Source organism: Biomphalaria glabrata, chromosome 7, assembly GCF_947242115.1.
Source record: "Biomphalaria glabrata chromosome 7, xgBioGlab47.1, whole genome shotgun sequence".
NCBI lineage: Eukaryota > Metazoa > Mollusca > Gastropoda > Planorbidae > Biomphalaria > Biomphalaria glabrata.
Window position 1 is genome coordinate 11210348 of NC_074717.1, and position 27054 is coordinate 11237401.

At 36.0% G+C, this 27054-nt stretch overlaps 2 protein-coding genes across 2 annotated transcripts; one reads left to right on the plus strand and one right to left on the minus strand.

Moving 5' to 3' along the window:
• The first annotated feature begins 1160 nt into the window (after positions 1–1160).
• Positions 1161–26558, plus strand: LOC106062210 (translin-associated factor X-interacting protein 1-like). Its single transcript, XM_056035097.1, has 16 exons — positions 1161–1307; positions 3488–3584; positions 4330–4569; positions 4914–5048; positions 15621–15690; positions 18101–18201; positions 18812–18987; positions 19386–19497; positions 20408–20469; positions 22063–22152; positions 22927–23089; positions 23202–23330; positions 24079–24249; positions 24703–24960; positions 25360–25466; positions 26170–26558. The coding sequence occupies exons 1-16, from the start codon at positions 1276–1278 to the stop codon at positions 26363–26365; spliced, it is 2139 nt and encodes a 712-aa protein (XP_055891072.1). The 5' UTR covers positions 1161–1275; the 3' UTR covers positions 26366–26558.
• Positions 5415–13510, minus strand: LOC106058950 (chitotriosidase-1-like). The gene is made up of 2 exons (XM_056035098.1): positions 13337–13510; positions 5415–9516 (listed from the first exon to the last, which is right to left on the minus strand). The coding sequence occupies exons 1-2, from the start codon at positions 13337–13339 to the stop codon at positions 7606–7608; spliced, it is 1914 nt and encodes a 637-aa protein (XP_055891073.1). The 5' UTR covers positions 13340–13510; the 3' UTR covers positions 5415–7605.
• Positions 26559–27054: the final 496 nt, after the last annotated feature.

The window sequence follows — 27054 nt, forward strand, 5'->3', positions numbered from 1 at the left end:
TTGAAATATAAACAATTAGTATATATTATTGACATAAGTAATAAATTCGTATACAATTTGTGTGAATTCTATACTAAAATTCGTCCGCCTCCCCCCCCCCTTTTTCGATGGAAATTGTTGATCACTTTATTTACCTTGGCTCCATATATCATATCCAACAACACTCTACTGGATAAAGACATAAACAACAGGATAGCCAAGGCAATGGCCACCATGTCAAGGTTGCAGAAAAGAGTCTGGGACAACATATTGCTGACTAACAGTACTAAAGCCCTAGTCTACCGGACCTGTGTGTTGAGCACCTTGCTATACGGAAGTGAAACATAATATGGTCAACCTACTCATGGCAGGAAAAAAAGCTGAATGTCTTCCACCTCCGATGCCTAAGGCGGATCTTTAAAATAAGGTGGCAAGATAAGATAACCAATGAGGGAGTGCTACAAAGAGCAGGGAGCCATGACATCCACTCTGTTATCAGCAGCAGACGCCTTGGCTGGTTTGGCCACGTTCGTAGAATGCCAGTAGGTCGACTTCCACAGGACATCCTGTATGGCGATCTAATAGAAGTCAGGAGAGCCGCTGGTCGCCCACTTTTACGTTATACGTAAACGCGACATTAAGCTCTTCAAAATCGACACTGGCAGCTGGGAAGAGGTGGCTCTGGATAGATCCACATGGAGAGAGAGCATAAAGGAAGGGTCACGGATTGCAGATGTCATACACAACAGAAGCAGAAAGAAGGGTGAAAATGCAACGGCGCCTGGTGATTAGATATGCCCAACCGACGATCGCAGCTGTGTATCAAGGATTGGCTTCTTTAGTCACACAAGAAGTTGCAAAGGGAAAAGATCGTCTCTCGAGACGTAAAATGCCACAGAAATACTTTAACGAGTGGCCTAAGTGTATGGGTTAAGGTTAAGCTTTCATAAATTTCCTGGCCCTTGATTACTTGTTATAGTTTTATCGTAGGCCTATTTATTAGACTATTAGATCTACATAGTTGCATCGAAAATTTTACACTTTGACAAAAAACAAGACCTATTAGATAGATCTATATTAGACATGGATATAAATTATAGAAAAACAAATCTAATCAAATCTAATCTAGACTTCTACATCTACTCGACCTATTTCATTACATATATGTCAGTGCAACAGAGTACTCAAATGATTGGAGTGATTCGATTCAAGTTACCATAGCAAAACAATATGGCAGTCGGGTTTTTCGTGTAAACAATATGAGAATGGTTACATTTTAAGCACGTCTATCAATGAATGGCTTTAGCAAGGCTCCCACCATTATCTGGGTAATAGAAAATCTAGCTCAACTTAACATTTTGGTATTAGTTTACGAGACTAGAATATTATAGACTGTCACTAGACTAGTCTCGATCTAGATCTAGGTTCTTTTACTTAATACTATAACTATAATGTATAATAATAATAGTATTAAAACAATCATAAACAACATTATTTATCATTATTATTAATTTATAATTTATACTGTCGTCTATACGTCTATAGTATAGTCTGTAGTTTATTATAAGTTTATACTAGACTACATAGAATAGATCTACTCTTATTTCGAGTCTAGTAGATTAGATTAGATCATACATCATATATTAATACTATTAATTATTAACATAGAAAAATTAGATCATAAAATTGATAGATGATACAAAATTATAGATCTATAATGATATACTATAATGTAGAGTACATGAGTGATTAGTAGATGAGTAGGCCTACAACAGATCTAGATTAAATCTTTATAACGAATTAAGTATTAAGTAAGTGGAGATCGACCCCCGGCCACTTTGAATGCTAAAATAGTAAAGGTAATATATATATTATATAGTAAATTATTCTATAGTAAACAACTATACTTCCACTCTCCTATAAAAGTTTATTAACCCCTTGAACTCTCAGTTTCCTGCTCTTAATTTCCTACTCCCCTTGGCTCCTGAGGAAAAATTACACTTTACACAAGCATGAACAAAAACAAACTACTGGTATTAAAACTTTTTAAATGTAGTAGTATCTTTAATTGAATATTTCCTAAATTCTTTCTTGGTATGGCAGTCTTCAAAGCATGTAGACCCCTCCTTCCTTCGATGGGCCTGGTGCTGGTACAGATGTAGATATAGGGCCTAGTCATTATAATGTCTTCATTTACTGTAACTGTACTGATTTCATCTAGATCTAGATGATCGTCGTAGTCAACCTCCATTTCACTATCACTGTAATCATTTTCTAGTTTTTCTAGATGATATGCAGCTTTTAACATGGACCACTCATATCAATAAATCATATTTTAAAAGTGTTATTTTTTAAATTCATGTAATTTTCTGTTAGATCTTATATAATACAGACGTTACTTAAAAAAAGATGATATGCGATCTTGATGTAAACTCTAATTTGGACCAGGACAGGATGGACTACATCTACTTTTAGACAGAAGTCATTTATTCATAGCTACTATTCCTATTATAGTCATATGTGTATATATTATCTAGAGGTAGATCTAAATGCAATTGACAGACAGCTACCTGTTTAACAGGCTGATTGATTTTTCCATTCCAAGTAGATCAAGATTCTAGATCTCTTATTTTACTCTCTCATCTTGGTTTCCAAAAAAAAAATGTAATCATACACTACATTTGCCTCCCTCTTTTTAAGTTGACAGAGTATGCTACTGATGGACAAGGATTACTGATCAATTACATCATTTCAGGCATAGGCCTACTGAGCTTTTAGGTGGATGATAGTGAGTTTTGAGTTTTTGCACATCGTCAAAATTTAGGCCATGTCGTGCCCGAGGATGATAGTGAAGATGGTTAACAATTATTTCATTATTGATCCTGGTCAAAATGTCTTGTCTTGTGAATATTCTATTTATTTTAAGATTTTTGTGTGTGACTGTCTATGTAACTATTTTTTAATCATAACTTTGATCACTCACCTCTCATTTATTTTACTTTGGTTTATTTGACAGAAAAGAAGTGAAACACATGTGTTTCCTTAGAAACATGATATATGGGATATGATTGGCTGATGCATCATGGGTCTAGAAAAATCCCCTTAATCTGGAACCTATTTAGGTTTTTCCAGTGAAGGAAAAAAATATTACAATATTTGACAATATTAGTCATCTAAAATGAATGCATCATTTTTTTTTATGAATAAAAATATAAAGCGCTCTTCATCCAGCTTCTTCTTATCGTTTGTTAATGTGTAAAATGCCAAGCTCAATACATATATATAAGAGCATATTTATCAAGCTAATAACATTTTTGAGGTGGAGAATACATGTTCTTTATTTAATTTTAATGTTTACATAATAAAAACCATCAAATCCACTGACTGGTCATTTAATCCTTAATTTAGGTCAGATTTGGACACATGTTTTCATTATCATTCTCTTGGCTTAACTACATGGTATACAATGGTTATATCATTATTTGTTAATTTGTTTTCTGTTGTACAGCTCTACAAGCACTCCTTATCTTTTAGAAAGACTTGAAGGACCATCTTACAGGGTCAATGGCAAACTGCATGCATTACCTTCTCCAAGAGCACTAAAAGTAAGCCAACATATGATGTATAGGATATTAAAGAGTTAAATGTAAAAAAAAAAGTGAATCATAAGTAAATTATAAAACTATAAGATATTTAATCATCAATGAAAATAAATAAAATAGTTACTGAACTTCAACATCTTTACATCATCCACACTAAGATTGCAAGGTCTGGAAAGGGTACTTAAACTGTTCAAGAAATAACAGTTTTAAATTCATATACTTTAATATATATATTATATTAATTTAACTATATAATATTTAATAATATGTAATAATAAGTCTTGTCTTTGAGTACGAGGATGAATGCAGTATTTCCCGTGGCTATACAGCCCCAGCTGTGACCTACTTATTTTGCCACATCAATGTCAAGCATAACCATTGTCCGCCGGTGGTCGATTAAGATTTTCTTTTCGCTGTCTGTCTCTGCAGCAGATTTTCTTTTGGTCTCAAATGTGTATCCCATCCCACAGCCTTTGTGAGTGACCTCCAGCTGTTTTGTTCTGAGGCGCAAGCAGCCAGGTGCTCTCTTCTATGTCAGCTAAGGCAAGTTGGGGCCTAAGCTGGTCTTTAAAGCATTTCAGTGGGGCACCTCTGTTATGTCGACCACCTTAAAGACCAACAGATGATGTAATATATATATATATGTTTATTATAAAACATTCACATAAGTATCCCTGCTAACTAGATACTAGTAGCAACAACATATTTCTTATCATTCAAGATAATATTCTATTGATTTTTTATATAGCCCTATGTAGATACCCAAGCTGGGGAGCTAGACACATGGCCAGCACATGCCAGCAGTCTAGCCACATCCACAACTGTGGCTGTGCTCAACAAAAATAAAAACCTGATGTTGGTAAAAGAAGATGAAAAGGGGAAGATCACTCCAAAACCCAGATTTCTGGAGCAGCTTGAGACCTTCTTGAAGAAAGAACTACAAGCTCTGGGTGTGACAGATGTTCAACCTAGCGAGCTCCGACTCCAAGTAAATACAAATTAAACTTTCTTTATTTTGATTCTGTAATTGGTGGGGAGACTTTACATTTAACACTTTGATTATTTTAGCAATTTATAACATAGTATAAAAAAATATTTTTATAATAAATTTAATCATCTGTTGTTTTTTTTTACCTTTAATAATATAAAGCTTTTTGTAAGTAATTATCATTCAATAAAAAAATTCAAGCTTTCTTTAGTTTTACAATTTGTTTTAGACATGCAGTTAGTGACATAAAATATGTGCTCTTCATTCATATTTTGAAAAAGCTAAAAAAAAAAGTGCTATGAAAATTTATAATTTTAAAGCACTTTGTTTTTTAAACTTAACAGGCACATCGTGAGGTATTTGAATACCTGATTGAAGACTTTAAAACATACAGACCTTTGTTATCAACTATAAAAAATGAATATGAAATGATGTTAGCACACCAGAGACAACAAATTAGACAGCTGGAACCTCTCAAAGTGAGTGAATGTTTGTTTTTTTAGCGGCCCCCGAAAGGGGAAAAGACGCTATTAGTTTTGTGCGAAATGTCTGACCGTCTGTCCATCCGTCCCGTTTAGATCTCATAAACTAGAAAAGATATTGAAAATCCGACATCACAATATTTTAGACCATTCAAAGTTCTGATGCAACGGCTACTTTTTTTTTTCTGAAAGCAAAAAATCTAATTTTTAAAATCAGTTATGCAAGCAGTTTTTTAAAGAGAAAAAGCTAATTAGTATGCATTATAAGTTAGACCTAATTTAAAATAAACTTCAATTTTATGAACATTTTTTTTTTTAGCGGAAATTTTTTTTTTTTTTTTTTTTTTTAAATTTTATTTGAGGATTTGAATAAGAGATTGAGCCTTTTCAAAACAATTAGATCAATTATAAGACATCAGTTAGGCCAGGGGAGGCGCGGTGGCTGAGCGGTAAAGCGCTTGGCTTCCGAACCGGGGGTCCCGGGTTTGAATCCTGGTGAAGACTGGGATTTTCAACTTTGGAATGTTTGGGCGCCTCTGAGTCCACTCATCTCTAATAGGTACCTGACATTAGTTGGGGAAAAGTATAGGCGGTTGGTCGTTGTGCTGGCTACATGACACCCTCGCTAACCGTAGGCCACAAAAACAGATGAACTTTACATCATCTGCCCTATAGACCACAAGGTCTAAAAGGGGAACTAGTTAGGCCAGGTTCACATCTAACTTTACATTCACTTACACCTATCCTTTGATTTGCGGGACCGTTGGGGCACTACACAAGATCTGTTTACCTTCTTTCTCCATTCTTATCTCTCATTTGTCTTTGATATAATTTCATTTGGATGTTCTTTCTGAAAATATTGAAGCCTGCCTGGGTGGACCTCTTCGGGGGCCGATTTTGAGTTTGTGTTTCCACACAAACTGTCTTTTGTAACCTTGTTTTGTGTGTGGTTGTTGTCTGTATTATTTAACAAGTAAAATGTCTAATTAGTCACTGGGTTGTGTTTAAGCTTTTAATTGCGTGAAGTTGTCTTTCTGTTTATCATTCCATTCCTATTGTTTACTCATCATCATCATCACTCCTTTGAGCTCCTCATGGAACATAGGGCCTCGACAAAAACACGCCACTCTCCATGGTCTCTTGCTAGTTTTTTTATGGTTTCCCAGCTGTTTCCGGTCTTCTCTGCTTCTTCAAGTACACTAAGTCACCATGTTCTTTTTGGTCTTCCTCTGCGTCTTGTTCCCTGGGGGTTCCACTCTAGGCTTGCCTAGCTCTGTTGCTGGTATCTTTTCTAAGGGTGTGACCAATCCATCTCCACTTCCTCTCTGAGATCTGCACTTCTATATTTTTCTGTCCACTCACCACACTTTGGTGTTTTCTACTAATGTTTACTGGCCTCAATTTATTACTTTTGTTTGGGGGTTCCACTCTAGGCCTGCCTAGCTCTGTTGCTGGTATCTTTTCTAAGGGTGTGACCAATCCATCTCCACTTCCTCTCTGAGATCTGCACTTCTATATTTTTCTGTCCACTCACCACACTTTGGTGTTTTCTACTAATGTTTACTGGCCTCAATTTATTACTTTTGTTTGTTTTTTTACCGCCAACCATAATTAGAAAGAAGCTTTTAGTTCTACTGAATGTGTGTAAATGTCAGATGTCATGATTGGATTTATCTAATCTTTTATTGCACTCAAGCTTAATATGAGATTGTCACTAAAATAAGCACATGTGGAACCATTTGGTGAATGAACTTGAATACTTTAATTCAATAATCTCAATAATGTTAAATTGTATCATAGAAATACAATTTTCAATAAAGTGTAATACTTGCACTAGGCCTACATTTATCAAGCCAAACAAATTAAATCTTAATCAAGTAAAATGATAATATCATCACAAGTTTAAAACTAAAATATTCTAAGTATGAGACGTCACTTCATCTTCTTATGAGGACTTTTTAAGATATGAGAGGTGTCTGCAACAGTATTGAATCCAAATCTTTCGAAGAAGACGTTTCAAAACGTCTCCGATATCGTGACCGCGATTCTTCTAGATTTTCTTGTGACAGAATATTAGAAGTTTTACTTGACTGTTGTAGGTTGATGGTTTTGTGTGTCAGAAACAAAAAAGTGACGCTGCAAGACGTCTTACTTACTACAAAGATTACCTTACGGCTGCCTCCTTCTGTATTAAAGGCCTACTTAATTTGACCTACGACTTTTTTTTTATCAGGATGAATAGTCCCATCATATTGCCAGAAAACACTTCAGTATCCACCCGTCCAACCACTTTTTACTACGAGAAAAAGGCCCCGCTGCTGGAACCTACAGCCCTCTCCCTGACTTCTTTTCTGGATAAAAAGGGAATCCGGTTGCATCTCCATTTGGCCTACTATCTCAAGAAAGAGGGTACATGTTTACAAAACGATTAATAATTATCCATGAAACACTTTTTCCGAGAAAAAACAACAATGTTGACATGCCATTATGTTAAAATGATATAAAACAATTTTAAGTAAATTCTTAAACAAAATTGTGCTAGTAAAGGAAAATGTTAGTTATAGCATTCGTCGTTTATAGCAGTCAACAATGGAAACTTTCCTTCTCGACAAAACGAGCCGTTAAAATCGTCGAAAGATAGCTCCCATAACATGATGCCTCCATAGTTATTCTGTCTGATGTATCTGACCTTCTCTCTCAGACTGACCTGGTTGTCGTAGCCTATCCATTGATTCCCATAGACCATGTATGGAGCTTTTTGACTTTCTATGACATACTCGTGTGCTTGTCCGCCTCGTCTCTGACATACTTCGTAGTAAGACAGAAAGCCCGCTTCATTGGTATATGGCCCGGGGCTTCCGCCACCAAATGTAGGGGACATTACCCCCGTGTTGCTCATGTCGGCTAGTGTAAATGTTCTTCCGTACAGGGGAGAGCCAATGACCAGCTTGGCTTTGGGTGCCCCTTGGCTGACCCAGTACTTGACCACCCAATCGATGTTGAGGTAGGCTTCGTAGCTTTGTTCCCAGCTTCCTGGCAGAAGGGGACTGTGGTGTCCTGTTTTCTGTTCCCATGGACCGTGCAGGTCATAGGTCATGAGGTTGAAGAAATCTACAGCTGTGGACATCCTGGGAATATTGTAGGCAGTATCAATGGTCCATTTACCTGCCGACACAGCCACTGTCAACAAAAGTCGACTTTCGCCTTGACTCTCCAATTCGAAAGCGTTTCGAATTTTCTCACACAGAAGAGTGAGAAGTTCTTTTTCAGCTTCATTTGCTGGGTACTCCCAATCAAAGTCTAAACCATCGAAGTTTCTCTGTCTCAAGAACTGCACTATTGTTGTTACAAATTCTTCTCTGCTTTCCTTAGAGGATGCCATAAGAGAAAAGTCTGTCGAAGAGGAAGACCAACCACCAACGGCTAGAAGAACTTTGAGTTTGGGGTTCAGCATCTTCAGTCGTGTTATTCTAGCAAAGTTGCCAACATCCCCTTCACTGGGCTCATCAGTGAGTTCTATAGGCACTAATCTGTTGCCACTGAGTTTGACAAAGCTATAAATAACATGAGTGCACAGGTTGGGGTTGACGTTATCCACAGTGAATTTGCCGTCTCCAAATCTATATTTAGACCAGTTGGAGACATAGCAGACAATTTTTCCACATCCGGGGGACGAGCTCCCTGACGCCCTAGGTGCTGACGAAGTTGACCATGGCCCTGTTCTCACGGTGCTGCTCGAGTATTGAAAGTTTGTTTCTACGCGTGTCTCAGACTGCCCCGTCTGCTGTTTCCCGCATTTCACGTTGTAAGGCCAATCGCAGTATTGATACAGTGCATTGAATAGAAGCCCCTGGCCACATTGGAAATGATATGTGTAGCCTCTGTGGCATTGGTAAAATCCACCACAGTCCATAGGGTCTGCGTATAGGCTGTCTCTTTTGTCGCTGCAGAATATTAGCGAGGGGACAATTAGTCCAGACATGGTGGTTGTGACTGCTTGATCGCCATGTGCAGTCTTTGTGTAGTTGATAGTTTGAGCTGCAGTTGAAACGCTTCCTATGTTGGTATATAAGGAAGAAGATGTTATTGTATCTGTGGTGGGAGCTGTCCAGCTTACAGTGACGTCTGCATCGGTCCTAGTAGACCTCTCGGGTAGTGTTGTCAACGCTGAAAGCAATACAGATGAACTAAAAACGCTGGTGACTGTTGTAGTTGAATCGACTTGGGGTGCCTTAGGACACTGTACATTGACTGGCCAGTCGCAGACTTTGTGAACTTCATTGAAGTAGAGTCCCGTAGGACATAGGAGCTGGAATGTGATAGAGTCTAGACAACTGTAAAACTTGGAACAGTCTTTGGGATCTGCATATAGTCCAGAGGCCTTGATATTGCAGAAACTGGATTGAGTTGCCTCAGTTGTGTAAGCACACACAATGAGAATCACAAGGACAAGGTATGTGCTACTCTGTGGAAATAATTAGACAATTTTCAAGTTACATGCAATAAAACAATAATGACAAAATTAAGGCATGCGGACCATATCCGGCGCTATTCGGCCATCCGAAACTACTGCTCACTTTGCAGAATGAAGCCCCAAAAGCTTGGTTCCACTCGTAAATATATTTTAGGCGCAAATTCACAGGGTTCTCATACAGGTAAAAGTTAAGCTCCACTGCAATCAATTTTATCTACATGTAGCCTAACTCTCATTGTTTCGATCCCCATACTTGTTTAACTTTTAGACGCCGCCACGCCCTCGAAATCTTGACACTTTATCTAAATTCTCAAAGCGAGCTTCTATTTAAATAAGGCTCCTGGAGAACCGTTATCAAAACTTTTTTAGTGCCTCTGAGTGTCCCCTTTTCCCCAGTCTTGCTATAGAATAAGGTACAGAGTAATCCAGTCACTTGTGTTTGTGTTTTGGACAAGTATCTTAGTCTTGCTTTGACTGATGTTTAAGCCGAACTTCTGGCAAGCAGCAGATAGTTTGTCAACCAGGGACTGTAGCTGAAACACAAACACTGCACCTCAAGTAAGCATTAATGGCCAACCACTAGAAATTGTTGATCACTTTTGTTACCTTGGCTCCATCATATCCAACAACACTCTACTGGATAAAGACATAAACAACAGGATAGCCAAGGCAATGGCCACCATGTCACGGTTGGAGAAAAGAGTTTGGGTCAACATATTGCTGACTAGCAGTACTAAAGCCCTAGTCTACCGGACCTGTGTGTTGAGCACCTTGCTGTACGGAAGTGAAACATGGTCAACCTACTCATGGCAGGACAAAAAACTGAATGTCTTCCACCTCCGATGCCTAAGGCGGATCTTTAAAATAAGGTGGCAAGATAAGATAACCAATGAGGAAGTGCTACAAAGAGCAGGATGCCAGGACATCCGCTCTGTTATCAGCAGCAGACGCCTTGGCTGGCGTTGCCACGTTCGTAGAATGCCAGTAGGTCGACTTCCACAGGACATCCTGTATGGCGATCTAATAGAAGTCAGGAGAGTTGCTGGTCGCCCACTTTTACGTTATACGGATGTATGCAAACGCGACATGAAGCTCTTCAAAATCGACACTGGCAACTGGGAAGAGGTGGCACTGGACAGATCCACATGGAGAGAGAGCATAAAGGAAGGGTCACAGATTGCAGATGTCATACACAACAGAAGCAGAAAGAAGGGTGGAAATGCAACGGCGCCTGGTGATTATATATGCCCAACCTGCGATCGCAGCTGTGTATCAAGGATTGGCCTCTTTAGTCACACAAGAAGTTGCAAAAAGAAAAGATCGTCTCTCGAGACGTAAAATGCCACAGAGAGAGAATCCAGTCACTGTCCTCTGATAGGTTAACTCTATCAAAAATACTTTCATTATCTGGCATATTTATACCGCTTTGTTCTTCTTTGAAATCTCATGACAGTAAAAGTGTAACCGCTAAACAAGTGCTCGTTTCCCCGAGTTCATAGAATATCTTCCCCTCACTGTGGCTGAATGGTTAAGCGCTTGGCTTCCAAACCTGGGGTTTTAGGTTTGTATCTCGGTGAAGGCTGGGATTTTAAATCTCGCGATTTTTAGGGCGCCCGTGAATTCACTTAAATCTAATGGGTATTTGACTTTAGTTGGGGAACGTAAAGTGCTGTTGGTCGTTGTGCTAGCCACATGACAATCTGCTCGTTAACCGTTGGTCATAGAAACATCATCTGCCCTATACGTCGCAAGGTCTGAACGGGGAACTTTACTTTAACTACTCTTCTGTGTTTGAATGTTTTAAAGTTGGCGCTACTCTGCCCATTAATTTTAGGAACTGAACGAATTACGTTCATGATCTTTGGGGAGGGGGGGGCACCGATAATCAAAGTAGAGTAACACATTCGTAAGTAAATGTAACCTGAGCTAGCCAAATATGTTTCAATTAGATTTGAATAGCACCATCAAGAAAAACTAGAAGAACATCTTCACGTTGTGGCTGCGAGGTAAAGAGCTTGACTTCCAAACCGTGGGATCACGAATTAAAATCTCGGTGAAGATTGATTGAATCCAACAAACTGTAATGGATACCTGACAGTTGGGGAAAGGGAATGAGATTGTGCTGGCCACATTAGCATTGCCCATTGAAATAGATGTACCACAAGGTCTAAAAGGTTAACTTTACTTGTTTCTATTGAGATGTAGAGCTAACTAATGGATGAATCACTTTTGATTTTGATCCTCTGCTCTATTTAGCGGGTGCACTTGGACCATTAGTCTACAAAGGTATCAAGTGCCCAGAACGATGGTTAACTTTTTTGCTAACTGATGCCAAGTGTTGATTTGGGTGGACACGTGACCATCCTAAAATTTCGTATCCAAAAATCCACTATTGACAGGGATTAAAACCCTTGCTCAGTGAGCAGGCAAAGGCATTGCCATCACTGACTAAGTGCTGATGTACGTCTATGCTATAGACTTGTCATAATAGTAATAATAATGGTAATGTCTTCGATTCCGAAGATTAAGAATGAGTGCAGTGTTTCACATGACTACGCAAACCCAGTTGCGACCTGCATATTTTCCCGCATCTCGTGCAGACAAAGCTATTGTCCGCTGGCGGTCTATTTAAGTTTTTTTTCCAGTCTTCCAGCAGCCTTTGTGAGAGCTCTCCAACTTTTTCTTTTAGATGATATCTGCTGCCAGCTACTTCCCTCTATGCTAGCGAGAGCGAAATGGCGCCTAGGTTGATCTTGATAGCGCTTACGGGGGGCTACTCTGTTACGCCGTCTTCCTTTAAGCTCGTCAAAGAAGATCGCCTTTGGTATGCGGTTGTCTGCCATGCCGGTTGTGTCCGACCCAGCGCAGCTGTCAATGGTAATTAGTGCTTCTATACTGTCCACACCGACCTCCATCAGAACAGTTATTTGTAATGTAGTCTTGCCAGTGTATACCAATTATGAAGCGAAGGCACCTTTGATGGTTCGAAGGAGTCTTAAATCCCTTCGATAGAGAACCCAGGTCTCAGAGCCATATAAAAGTTTGATGAGAACCTCTGCTTTATAAACAAAACATTGATTTTTTTTATCATTGCTCCAAAGAATATTGCAACGAGTGTCGGAAAAAGCATACAGCCCTGGACCACACCATTCTCAATAGAACAATGAGCTGACAGATACCAATACCATTATATCTGATTAGACTCTTTTGACCCTCATGCAATTGCTTCAGAATGGCGATGAATCTGGAGGGCATCCGAGCCGAGATAGAATTCTCCACAAGCCATCGCGACTCACTCAGTCAAATGTCTTTGTGAAATCGATGAATGTAGCTTACAAGTCCAGGTTTTGCTCCTGTATTTGACGTAAGACAAAAAAATCATGTCATAGTGAAAAAGAAAAACAACCATCCAAGACAACACAATATGTAGGTCACTGCTGGGTAGAAATGTAAAATCTTCACTCTTCCTTGTCCTCGGTCCGAAAACATTCGCCTTTATTATTATTATTTAAAAAGTTGGATAGCTCATGGCTTTTAAATAAAAAAAAAAGATCAACTTAACAATAAACCGTTGACGTGTCTACGGCTTTGATGGATGTCTAGCACATTCTTTACCACGTAAGCGCTTTTTTTTTGTGTTGCAAGTTTTAAAACTGTTCAAATACAGAAATAACTTTGTTTTTAAACTCGTGTGCGAAATAACGCGTGGTCCAAAAGAGAAAAAAAAAAAGAAATATTGTATTTATTGTTTATTCATTCTTCTCGTTATGCTATTAAGCATTTTAACAACGTACACAAGAAAATAACTTACCATTCTAATCTAGTGTACTCTACTTAATCTATTGAAATAATTATCCAGTCTATTGGTGAGCTTGGCGTGACCCAGAAACTCAAACGTCTCACTTCAGCATAGAAAACAAGCTATTTAATAAACCCAAGTGCACTGAGCTCTCCTCCAGACCACCGACACGTTTACACTGACTCTTGAAGCCTATCCACTCCTCTCTAATGTATGTATGAATTAAATGAGGGGGAAGGAGCCCAAACCCATCACCTTTTCCCTCCCCACCCCCCCCCTCGCCAATCACACCTTGGTATCAAAACTGTGGGTTCATGAACACTGAACAGCAAACAGGAGTTCATGGAGCATTATTTTAGTTTTTTTTTCTTTTACTTTCAATATTGACACAGCTTCAATAGAAGAGAAGGCACAGATAGACTTATCAATATTTTATAGAGTATATATTTGTATTAAAAGGACGCTCAGCGTATAAAGGTCTCAACCGATGGAGTTTGCGTGTAATGTAAATGGATGTTTTATTGACATTATCTTTCAAGTTGAAGACTTGAGTCAGATCTCGCGATTTGAGAGTGATTTTTAAATCCATCTCGTTTGATGTTTTCGACACTATCTTTTTATAATGCTCTTGTCCTTAATAGTTATTCATTCGTTCATGCATTCTAGTCTTGACACTTTTTTTTAGCGGTCTCATCACCTTTTTAATGTAGTGTAATCTTTCAATCTCATTTAATAGCTTTGGTCAAGCTATCGTTAATTTATTCACATCTAAGCAACTTTTTACTATAAGCATTAATGCCTCATGAATAGCTTTACACAAAACGCGATTGCAAAGTACAAACACATACTCTTACACATTGACCTTAATGCAAAGACTAAAAACAGAAAATTAAAGTATTTCTATTTAACATGCATCATTTTATTTACATCATAAGAACTCCGCATTTGATACTGAACTGTGGAACATATTAAAGCGGCGCTTTAGAAGATATCTATAGGCAACACTACCTAAATGTTTTGGTGCCATATCAAAACTGGCCAGCTCCATTCGATCGACAAATTTGGCTCACTTGTATTTTTATTTTACCTTATAATCTTATTGTGTTTCCACCAGATATGTGAATATAGATAATTATAGATTTGTAAATCAGATCTACAAGATTCTAAAGTAATGTTTGCAATGGGAGTCGAATCCTTTGGCTGTCATGTCAATATGAAGCAATAAACAAGTCGACATGTTAAACGAAGGAAAGAAACTAGCGTCATAGAATAGAATATACCGTATCAGAAAGTATTTTAAAATAAAAATACACATTATGAATATATTATTATTTAATAATAATTGATTAATTAAATCAGTATTAATTGTGCGCAAAAATATTGTAGATCTATCTTATAATAATATTAACAGGGCTTGTCGACGAGCCCGAAGATTGTAAGTTACATGTTAATTATCGATTTAAACTCTGCCAAGTCGTTTATTTTTCTGTCTGATTCAGGCAACCCAAGTAGCATATGTACGAATTTCTCCTAGCATATGGAAAATGAAATGTTCCTTTATCTTTGTGTCGGTATGATCTTTCTATTATTTTTTTTTTGTATTTGTAAATCATGGTTCAGTGTTTTATATGCATATATCTATACAAGACTTTGTCATCTCCCTCTGTAAGGCTCTGTTCCAAATGTTTGTTTCGTTCCTTCAGGACTGAAGATTATTACGACCTAGTTTTAGCCTCCTGCAGTTTCGATCACAGTGATGACAGTCCGAAGCGCATACCAGTGTCGTGGCAACCATAGCGTGAAGAGGGTTCATTAAGTCCGGACACTCGATGAATAGGGCTCCACAAAGGCGTTGAAAGATAACAAAAGCGAAAGTGGAGCTGGATAGGACACACTATACGAAAACCAACTACCAATTTTGCAAGGCACTTGATTGGAATCCGCAAGGAAAGAGGAAAGTGGGCAGACCCAAGCAAACTTGAAAGAGGTCAGCCGTTAGTGAAGCTGAGGATGCTGGAATGGCATGGGAGCAGATGAAGAAAGCTGCTCAGAACCGAGTTCAGTGGAGAGGTGTGCTTGCAGTCCTATGCTCCCCTGGGAGTGCCCAGGATTAAGAAGAAGAAGGGCTGTTGAAAGTTAGTCGTTAATTACTTTTGAAGGAGGTTCACATACGATCATATTCTTGAACCGAGGCCTACGGGTACCTCTCGACCCATGTGTGATCAGCGGCCTACCGTTTCTTTTCTGCAGACATCCAAAATAACATTGCTAATGCTTTGACTTGTATATTTTGCAGCAAATGCTAGTGACCATGTCCGAGGAATGTGACCTGAAGATCATGGCTATAAGAGAAGATGAAAAAGGAGGTAAGGCAGAGTTTTTGTTCTTGAATCTAACTATTCTAGCTCTGGCTTAAAACTTGACAATGTTGTTGAAACATTTCTGCATCGAGCGTTATTTTGATTTTTAAATACTTTTAAATAACGTACTTTTACATATTTAAAATATACTCGACTTGTGATTTAGGCAATTATATAATTTTAGATTTTTTTTTTCATTAGATAACCCGTTGTATGCAATGTACAATAATATCGCTATTCTCTGGTGTATTTGTTGCTAAGGTTGACAAATAGACCCACCCTACCCCTACGACATCATCTCCCTTAGAAAGCAAATAAACTGCAACATTAAAAAATTAAAAAGTTTTCAATGTATTTTTAATCTCCATGTTTCGATAGTCAGCAGGCAGGGTATGTTAGTCAATGTAGATATGCCAGATCTATTCTACTTCCCTAAGCTGTGGCTTATGTGTGGGAGTGTGCTGTGTAAGTTTTTTTTTCGCATCGTCACTTTCTTTTCAGTAGGATAGTTGACAAAACCCTTCTACTTCTCAACAAACAGTTCACAAACAGTTCACGATACCCTTCCTTGCCTTGTAGTTTAAGACTGGTTGAAATAAAGAGTGTGACACCAGAGGAAAAAAAAAGATTGTTACAAGGATGTATTATATTTAGGATTTAGCTGGGTAATTTTCTTCTTAACATTTCTTTTGTACAGTTTCACAATATGATATCTGGGTATTTCGAAAAATCTTGGATTTATATTTCTCAGAGAACTTTAAAAAAGGAGAAACAAGTCTTAGTTATCAGAGGAGTGCAGAAATTCTTACCAAATGAATAGCGCGTCAAAACTGGCGCATGCTGTGGGGACGGAAATATCAAGAAAGCATCTGAAACAATGCAATCTAGGGCAACATAAATCGAAGCTAGTTGAAGCTGAAGTTCCCTCCTTTTTTTTCCCCGAAAGACTTTACATTCCCCCAGAAGATCGACTTAACCTACGACAAGGCATAACTATTTTCAAATCAATCCTTACTGCATTATTCAGGACCCTAAGCAAGTGCCGTATGCATTGCGCCATTGAGACTGCACGAAGGCATCTAAGACAGGTTCCCTCAGATCGCAATGTGTTCAACCTTGGGCGTCCATTGTCCCACAATAAAATAAAAGAGGTGGTCGTCACATAGCTTCTCTATTCCAATGATTGCGCCTGACTTGCTCACACTGAACATGATCCCCAGCTTGCCGTTTACAAATTAGTGTATACGTGCCACTTCCTTTGGGTTAACAATAAATCATGAACAAATGGAAGTCCTGTTTCAGAAGTCACCCAGTAAAACCTACTCAGCCCCAACGGTCACCGTGAAAGGACACTATCTCAACGTTGTAGACCATTTTACATCTCTGGTAAGCTCAGTATCCAATAATGCATCATTTTCAAGAGAAGTTGATAACCGTCTGCTAAGGCAAGTAGCGCTTAAGCACGCCTCCAAGCCAGAGTGTGGTGGAATAAGTCGCTCCAGTAGCCTACACAAATCTATGTCTTCCAACAGTGGTTCTCACCTCACTTTTCAAACTTTTGTTTGGCTATAAGACCTGGATGTTCTATAGAAGGCGTCTAAGGTTCCTAAAATGCTTCAATCAAAGGTGCCCCCTACTGCATAATGGGCATACGCTGGCAGGACTACCTATCAAATAATCTTTTTCTGATGAAGGCTGTTGTGAACAGTATAGAAACACAACATTCCACATCTGCGCTGGGTCGAACACATACCTAAGGCGATCTTTTTTTGGCGAGCTTAAGGGAGTACGGCGTAACTGAGGTGCCCCTCTTAAGCGGTATAAAGATCAACTCAGGCGCCATTTCCCCCTCACTGGCAAGGAAAGTAGTTGGTACACTGCCCGTCGCCATCCCCGCCATCCTGCGAGAGGTTTGTCAAGTATGTACAACTCTTAAAGAACATCGTACACAACAAAACATGCCAATATTAAATGAGGGGACATAATTGTATTGTATAACTTCCTACCCTACCAATATCTCACCCCAGCCAGACACAAACGTATAAACAAAACCTTTATTTACTTACTAGGCGCTCCTAAGATCCTCCTCTAATAGCTGTTCCCAATTTTTACCTTAAACAAAACTAGAAATGAGTTCTTGAACAATTTTCTATACGCTTTTGTTTTGAAATTTAATTTGAAAAAATAATATGTAATAGAAAAATATTTAATTATAATCAAACTTAAACAATGTAGTGTTTCATTGACTAAGTACTTTTACACATTGCAAAAAATTTTTTTATTGGGACTACATTGTTTCTCTATTGAATTTGGTAGTTTTTGAGACAATTCATATAGCTTTTTTATTTTTTGCTTTTCTATTTTCTTTGATCAAAAACAGATATTTAAAAAAAATAACAATCTTTAATTATTTTAGAAATTTCTGATTTAAAGAAAGAGAACAGAAAATTGTATGGCCAGATATCAAATCTAATGGTTGAGCAAGAAGATTTAAAAGAGCAAGTGAACAATTTAAAGGTACATTTAATTAGAAAATATTAACCTGCTAGATCTGAAGTGATTACATTTAGATACACATTTGAAGTGATTTATTAAAATTCATATTTAGAAATTCTGTCCTTTAACTGGTTTCATTACAGCAGTTGTTCCAAAAGTATAGTCAGTGCAGGATTTACATTAATGGCTACAGAGGATATAACTTAGAGACCCCACTTTTTGGGGGCACCTAGAATATTGTTACAGTGATGTTGTTACGAATAGTAGTGATTTAAAGCTAAAGATGTATTATTTCACTTTCTATATTTACTTCTGAATTGCATTAGGTAACTAAAAATCATATAAGGCACTTACATGTAATATATTGACTTATAAAGGGTTCCATATCTCATATAGCTTGGTGCCTATCAAGTATAAATCTAATCCTTAGAATTTTGCTTATGTATTACTCTTTCCAAATATAATTTTGATAGAAATGATCTATTTACTATTTATTTATTTTTATTATTTTTTATTTCTTTTTCTATAACTATTAAAATATTAAAACTTATGCTTGAATGATTAGCCGCAGAATACTATAAATGCCATACTGTACAAAGTATGTTTCTCATCTAATCTTATCCACTGACAGAAAAAACTTGAAGAGGAATACAAAAAGTATAGAGATGAATGTGATGCTCGCAAACTTCTGGTAGCAGATGTCAATGATTTGAGATACCAACAAGAGGATTACATTGCTTCCAAGAATGCAGCTCTGATGAATCAGGACACTGAAGAGGATCCTGTCATTATGAAAATAGCTTTACAGTGAGTGTAATGTTTCTATATATTATTAATTGTATTTGTAATCAACCCCTATCTGACTGATAGTGTTCCATTATCTCGTTGCTGTGCCTGGCTTGATAGTTTGTACTCTGCTGATCTGTGCATTCAGTCATACTTACTTATCAGATGCCATGTAAAGAAATCAATTCCATTTTCATGGCTTTAAACTTTTTCACAACTTTTACATAGGATTTTATACTCATTTAACCATTTTTAAAAAAGAAGTTTGAGTAATATTTGCAAGTATTTTTTTACAATTTTATTATATTTTAGATAAGGTTTTGTTTTGCTAATTAATTACTTTTAAGATGAGTAACCAGTAAAATCCTATGCCTGAAATATGGTACCAGTAAGTTCATTGAAGAGTTTTTTCTCAACAGAAAATCTCGAGAAGCAGAAACTGCTGCTACAAAGAGGCTGAATGAAATGATTGCCAATTATGGAGATGTTATACCCAGGAGAGATTTTGAAATGCTTGAAGCAAAATTTAAGGTTGTTATTCTATTTTTAAATGGTTAACACTGAAATTATTTATGCTGTAAAAAAAATATTTCTTCTTTTATTGTACAAGTAATGTGAAAATTTTCATTTAAATGTCATTTACCTGTGCCTGATAGTGTGGTGTGCTCTCTGGACTGTCATTTGGATGGTATTGATGGTCCCAGATTTTTATCCTGCTTGCTGCCATCTCCCCGTCATCCTGTGGGAGGTTTGGGCTAGGATGAATTTATCTTCAAATATGAATGAACATTTGAAACATGTCAACATTTTACAAACAAACATCTTCTGATACTATACTCCCCCTATGCAACTTTCCTTGTCACTAAAGAGACCAAACATTGATACACAACCATGGTCACAGCTTATGCATGTGTAATCACCAGACACTGCTGCATTTTCAACATTTTCATCTACTTTTGATGTGTTCATCATCTGCAATCCTCAAACCCTTCTTTATGCTTGCCCTTGATGTCATTTATATAGAACACAAAAAAAAAGTAAAGTTCCCCTTTCAGACCTTGTGGCCTATAGGGCTGATGATGCAAAGGTCATCTGTTTCTTTGGTCTACGGTTAACGAGGGTGTCAGCACTACAACCAACCACCTTTACTTTTCCCCAACTAATGTCAGGGACCCATTTGAGCTGGGTGGACTAGCACTCAAAGATTCCAAAATTAAAAATCCCAGTCTTCAACAGGATTCGAACCCATGACCCTCACTTCAGAAGCCAAGCGCTTTACTGCTCAGCCACTGCGCCTCCTATGGAACAAAACTATGTTGATATTTTATCTTATATGTTACAGAATTTCTTTAAAAAAACGAAGATAATTTTGTATTTACAGTTTTTTAATAATTAGTGAAAGAAAAAAGACAATTTATTGAAAATTCATTTTTTAAAACAGGAACTTGAAGAAAAATATGAGTTATCTCAACAAGATTTTAGAAAAATGCAAGCTGAGTACAAGTAAGTAGATGTAGATAGATTCATGTTCTTTCTGTACCAGGTCTCACATTAGGTAGCGTATAAGGGCTCTTGTGTTGTTTACACAGGAAAGAAAAGTCATCTTATAGAGTGATCTGTGAGCTGAGAAATGATAGACATTTAAAAACAAAGAGGAACTCTAACTGTTCTTTATTTCTTTTTAGTTTGTATTTTATTTCTCTCAAGATGTGCACTGTCACACTTCCTATCACAACTATAAAATTTATCAATGAACTTCATCATTTGAAAATCTTTTTTATATATATATATAAATTGTATACTGTGTATGCAAACAACTAAATTATTAGCCTTAAAAATATTTTAAAGATCTAATGAAAATCACTCAGGAACATTAAAATTTTTCAGGATCATTGTTCATATTTTATATTTAGATTTGTTTGCCTTTTTAACTTGGCAATGTTATACTCTCATCTTCATTTTCATCTGTCCCTTGATCTTTTTGATCTGTTGATTTTCTCTCTCCATTCCTATCTGTCTTTTGGCCAGATTGAGAGTCTCTTTCATTGATAGGCCTGTCCAATTTTTGGATGTTGTTTCCCCATCACTTTTTGTCTGCCTCTCCTTCTTTTATCTGGAACTGTTCTCTTCAGAAACGTCTTTGCAAGCCCTGTGGATCTTGTGATATGGCTGTACAGTCTTAGCTAGTGTTTTTGGAAAATGGTCAGAAGGTCATCTTGTGATCCAGTTGCCATTGTGATCCTGTTTAGATTTCCTCATTTGGGATGTAGTTGTTATAGTTGATGCATAGAATCCTTCTGTAGTATCTTGATAGTTATATTTATTTATAATTATAATTATTTTTATCGTACATGTAAAAAATAAGCATTTTTTTAAAAACAAAACTTACATCAACTCACTATGTCTGGCAGTCTGGTAAAAAGTTATTTCTCCGACACCCAAAATGGGATCAAGCTGAAAATTTGTACAATTATTTCTTTTACCTCACAACACAAGAATCAATAAAGAAAATTTACCTATTAATTAATTAGCTATTGGTAATTATTATTTTTTCTTGAACAAGGGAAAGAAACTGTACTTGACTGAAGTAGTGGTATAAACTGAATTAGTCCCTTTTATAGGTCATCATCTGTGTCTTAGTGAACACAAACATGAAATATGATGAGACTATAAGAAACAATACATAACTATACAATCTTCTATGTTACTATGTTGGCTTGAGGAGGCTTGAGCTATGAGTTCAAATTCAGGTCGTTCCCCCTTCCTTTTTTTTTTTATAAATGCTTTTTATTGTTAACCTAGATCAATTAAAAATTTAATTGCATGACTGATCCAAACTAATTGATACAATTTTGCTTAATATAAGCTTTGTTTTTTTTTAAATAATTTAATAATATTTTCTTATTAAAGTGTTGAAAAATATCAATCATATCAAATGATATTATCAAAACTAAATATTTCACTCTTTTTTTGACAATATATGACTATCTTTATCATTTACAAACTTTCTTAATATGCTACATAATTATGCAACATTTGGAACTCATATCTCTGACCTGTTCATTGTTTTTTCCTGTCCATCTTTTCATTTCTAAGTGCCCTGCTGGATGTACAGAAACAAGTGACACAGAAGAGAGATGAGTTTTATATAGAGCTAGAAACACTAAAGAGAAGTTCAACACCTAGGTAACTTTACCATAGTGGTTTTATTATACTCATATATATATTTATGCATCAAAATGGTCTGAGCTTTTAATATTTTCATTTTAAATTTTCTTTTCTGATCATTGTACAAACTGTGAGAGATATATTGGGATGGAATCAGGGAGTGAAGACTAAAATAACCTTGTCACTATATTTTCAAATATTTACTATTTCTCTGTTGTAACTTTTAATCTTCAAGTGGTCCATCCCTTTCATCATAACTTGCAACTTTGTAGGGAATTTTGGGTCATAGAATAGGAATGTTTACAATTTCTAAGTGTTGAACCTTTTACGCTTTCTTAGCAGAAGTTAGTGGGAGTATGGTAAAGTGGATGTTTATGTAGTGTACAATAAATTAATATTTTTCTCAAGTAATACATTTGTTTTTTACTCAGACATTTTGGAGACAATTTATTATAAATACATTTTGAAGACAATGTATTATAAATTAAAAAAAAAATTATATCACAATCTCTCAGCTAAAGAATATTGACTGGTTTGGTATAGAAATTTGATTTTGGTATGAGTTTAAGAATAATGACTGGTTGGGTATAGAAATTTGATTTTGGTATTAGTTTAAGAATCTCTGAGATAATGTTGCTTTAAGTCAGGTTGTTATAAATGAACAACGACAATGACAATGTTATTTTTCAGGTTAAAAAAATGTATTTAAAACATGAAGATATGAAACTAAATATTTTCTGAATGCAAGTTTTTTAGGTTCCAATATAATGACCAGATTTCATTTATTTGCAGACCACATTGGGATAAATGTGCTGATTATGTCCAAGGTGGCAGTGTACGCTGGCAACAACTCTCAGAAGGTAAACGTAGTACAGAGCTAGTGGATGTTCTCTTGAATGAAATACAAGTTGGTGGTTTTGTGGATACTGTTGGTGCTGACTATTTTGATCCCCAGGTAGTAATTTTTTAAAAATTAATGAATCTTTTTACAGATATTGCTTTCTGTGCTAGCTAATCATATAGTACCTCAATAGACATAAGTGAATAAACATGAATATGATTTATAGGGCACTGGAGCAGAAGTACCAATCTACTTAAGACATGACCAACCAGTCAGAAATAGAAGGCTAAGTAAAAGAGACACAGCTCTGCTGGTCAGAGACATCTGGAGGACAAAATCTGTTAAAGATGCAGAGGTAACAGTTTCTTTTTAGCAAATTATCATTAAAAAATTCTTATTATTTTTTAGAAATAGGGGACGTTTTGACTTATCGACAATGGCGTGACTAGTAAAAATAAGAATAGGTTTTAGACAGAACAAAATATCAGCTGACATAAACAGACTACTTCCAGAATGCATTAGAGATAGGAAGCCTTTGATAAATGTAGAGAGTTAGCTGACATTCAACGATTCGACATTCAGTATCAGCGCCGACTAACCTATATTGATTGTTCGGCCTTTCGCTGGTGTTATTGGATTACATATTATGTTGAGTGTTACTTCTATTTGGTTTATGTACATGAGAATCTATGGAAGCGCCTAACAATAAACAATAAAAGAAACCTACTGAAATGGTAGAGATATTTTTGTTTTACAATCCCACCATGTCAATAACTTTATTAAACTAATAAGAAAAATGGCAGAAATAAAAATAACAATAAAATAGAAACTAATTAGAAAAATGGCAGAAACAAAAATAAAAACAATAAAATACAAATGAGAAGTGTTAGTTTGCAAAATGTTACTGCAAGAATACTAACATTGTTATATAAAAGCCCAAATTATCAGTCTTTATCATTAAATATGTACACATAAAGATTCTTTAATTAGGAAAATGGTGGTTGAAAAACTCCTATAAAACTATTATTAATGCTTATCTATTGATTAGACTTAGCTCTGCATATACTGACGTATAATTCATATTTTTTAACCAATTTTGATAGAGAACAGATGGTACACGTCAAAACATGGGAGAGTTTTTGTTTGATTATCTGAAGACTCGCTTCCCCTTGGAACAAATTGTGATTGAGTGGGGCTACAATCTTCATGATGCATGTCAAAGATTTGCTCATGATGATGTCATTGGTCTCTTTGGCAGAGTATTAAATGGAGAGGTAAATGATAAAGAATCTATAGACTTATACTGTAATACTATACTATACATTCATGAAAACCTCTCTTTCAGTTTCACATTACAATTTTTTTTTTCATCTTATTATAAGCCAATTTCTTGTTTCTGTAATAGTATTCTAAATGACAGAAAAATTTAAAGCAAACTTTTCTTATATTTCCTGATTTAATTTAATGTGAATAAAGATGGTTAAGATAAATAGATTCAATATTATAGTAGGCCTATATTTTGAATGAACATTTTATTATTAAAAATATTTAATTTTAATCAAGAAGTTTTCAACTATTTAAATAAATAAATAACTTTTAAAAGTTATTATTGATTTTCTTTTAATAAGAAACAGTCTTAAATAGTCTCTCTCTCCATTTGCAGTTTAATTGACATTGTATTAGTGTATATATTAAATTGAAAATAAGAGCTTTTGCAAACATTTTAGGCTGATGAGGAAATATTTCACAGTCAACTCTTGACCATTCATGGTCTGCTAACTCAGATGACCAAACTGGACAATGAGCTGGGTAATGTTGGAACATTGGGCTCTGAGGACTTCAAAAAATGCCTGCGTGAGTTTTTCCATTTGTCAGGTGACAATGAGGATGACTCTTCTGCGGAGATGACCATGTTTAAAGCTGCTAATGTTGAACTAGAGATCACAGATGAAATGCCTTTAGACTATAAGAGTTTGTTTACTGAGGTGAGGATTGAGATTCCTAATCCATTAATTCAATTCTTATGTCTTATGCAGCTAATTACAAGTTATTACTGCCTGTGTTATTCAAAGTTGAAATAACTTCCCTGGGTGTGGTGGCTGAGTAGTGTTTGATTGCCAACCCAAAGGAATCTTGATTTCAAAACTTGGTGAATTTTGGGATTTTAAAGACACCCCTGGGTATTTGACATTAGTTGAGGAAAGTAAAGGCAGTTGGTTATTGTGCTGGCCACATAACATACTTGTTAACCATTGGCCAAAGAAACAGAAATAGATGAAATGACAAGTATGATAGAATTAATTATTACCCTTGAATTTTGTTTTTCATATAAAAATGTTCTTTTATTTTTTTATTCAAACATTATTTGTTTTGTTATTAACTAGGATGATGAGGGTAAGACAGGACCATTCCTGGATGAAGTCAAAACATTTTTAAAGACTAAAAAGGAGCAGTACATCAATGATATTAAGGAACAGTTGGAAGCCAACAGGTACTAAATGTTACTTCATTTCTGTGGCATTTTAAATCTCAAGAGATGATCTTTTCCCTTTGCAACCTCTTGTGTGACTAAAAAGGCCAACCTTTAATACACAGCTGCGTTCACAGGCTGGGCATCTGTAATCACCAGATGCCATAGCTATTTCACCCTTCTTTCTACTACTGTTGTGTATGGCATCATCTGCTATCTGGGACCCTTACTTTATGCTCGCTCTCCATGTGGATCTATTCAGTGCCACTTTTTCCAAGCTGTTAGTGTCAATTTTGAAGAGCTTCATGTCATGTTTGCATACATCAGTATACCTTAAAATGGCTTATAGGACATATTATTACCTAAATGACTTATAGGATATATCATCACCTAAATTGCTTTAAGGACATATTATCACCTAAATGACTTATAGGATGTATTATCACCTAAATTTATCATTAGACATACCATTGTGTAAATCTAGCATGTTTTGCCTCAAGCTATAATGATTTGTCTAGTTCATGTTATTGTTATAATATAAAAGGTTGCATTATTTAGGTGAATATCTTTGAGTCTGAAGATTTATGAAAATAGCAAAATTTCACATCTCTGAAGACCTAACTGTGACTTTGATTTACATTCACTTTTCACCATCTGTGATTCTAATAATCTATAAAAATATCATTGTTATTGCATTTTTCTTTTTTTTTTTTTTAAATTTAAGCACTGTCTCGGTTGATGACTTGATGAGGGCAATCTCTATAGTTGACCCAGAGATCACTCATGACAAAATACAAGAGTACTTAGCCTGGGCTTTTCACAATACCAAAGATGGCTTAAAAGATGTGAACCCTGTAGACCAGTCCATTCTTCTTGAGCGTTTGATAAATGGAAATATTACAAGACTGGGCAGGAAGTAACAGAATGTTACTATTGACTGATTGAAATGTAGCAAGGAATTGAATGTCTTAGGTTTAATTAATTAATATTGTTGAAACATTAATGTAATACATATTTGAAAAAGGGAGTGGTTTAGAGTGCACAGAGCATGACTGAGCAAGAAAATGTGTACTACAAATAAAGTTTTAAAAATGTAATAAAAATAATTGTTTATATTTCTTTTGACTGTAATCTATGGCTCAGAAGTACATATGGAATTCTTTTTAGAATGACAAGTAAAACTTGAAATATATCACAATGTGCCTCATACTCTGTTTGACTGCCCCAGACTTGCTGATCTCCGTCTCGACAGGTCTGGGAAAACAAAAATTCTCGACCTGTATGGTGACATGCATGCAAGACAGCAGGGTTTCTGTCCAGGGCTTTTGCAAAAGAGGATTTAAGCCTCTGAAGCCCTTACTCAAATGGAGTTTGATGATGATGATGATGAATTCATTAATGGTAGATGAATTATATAATTTAATATGTCAGTTTATTTTATTTAAATCAATAAAAGTTGAGTATGAATGATATAATAATTTTAAATAAATTCTCTTTTTTTTTAAATCTTTACTGTGCATTTACCTAACAGAAAGTAACAAAAATATGAGAACAATTATTTTTTGGAATAATAAAATATAAGTTAGAGAGATAACTGATAATTATTTGT

Excerpts from the sequence above, each read along its gene's own strand:
- LOC106062210 (XM_056035097.1), top strand. The coding sequence starts at position 1,276 with ATGGCTTTAGCAAGGCTCCCACCATTATCTGG. Across the intron at positions 1,308-3,487 it reads AGGCTCCCACCATTATCTGG|CTCTACAAGCACTCCTTATC; the intron begins GTAATAGAAAAT and ends TCTGTTGTACAG. Across the intron at positions 3,585-4,329 it reads CTTCTCCAAGAGCACTAAAA|CCCTATGTAGATACCCAAGC; the intron begins GTAAGCCAACAT and ends TTTTTTATATAG.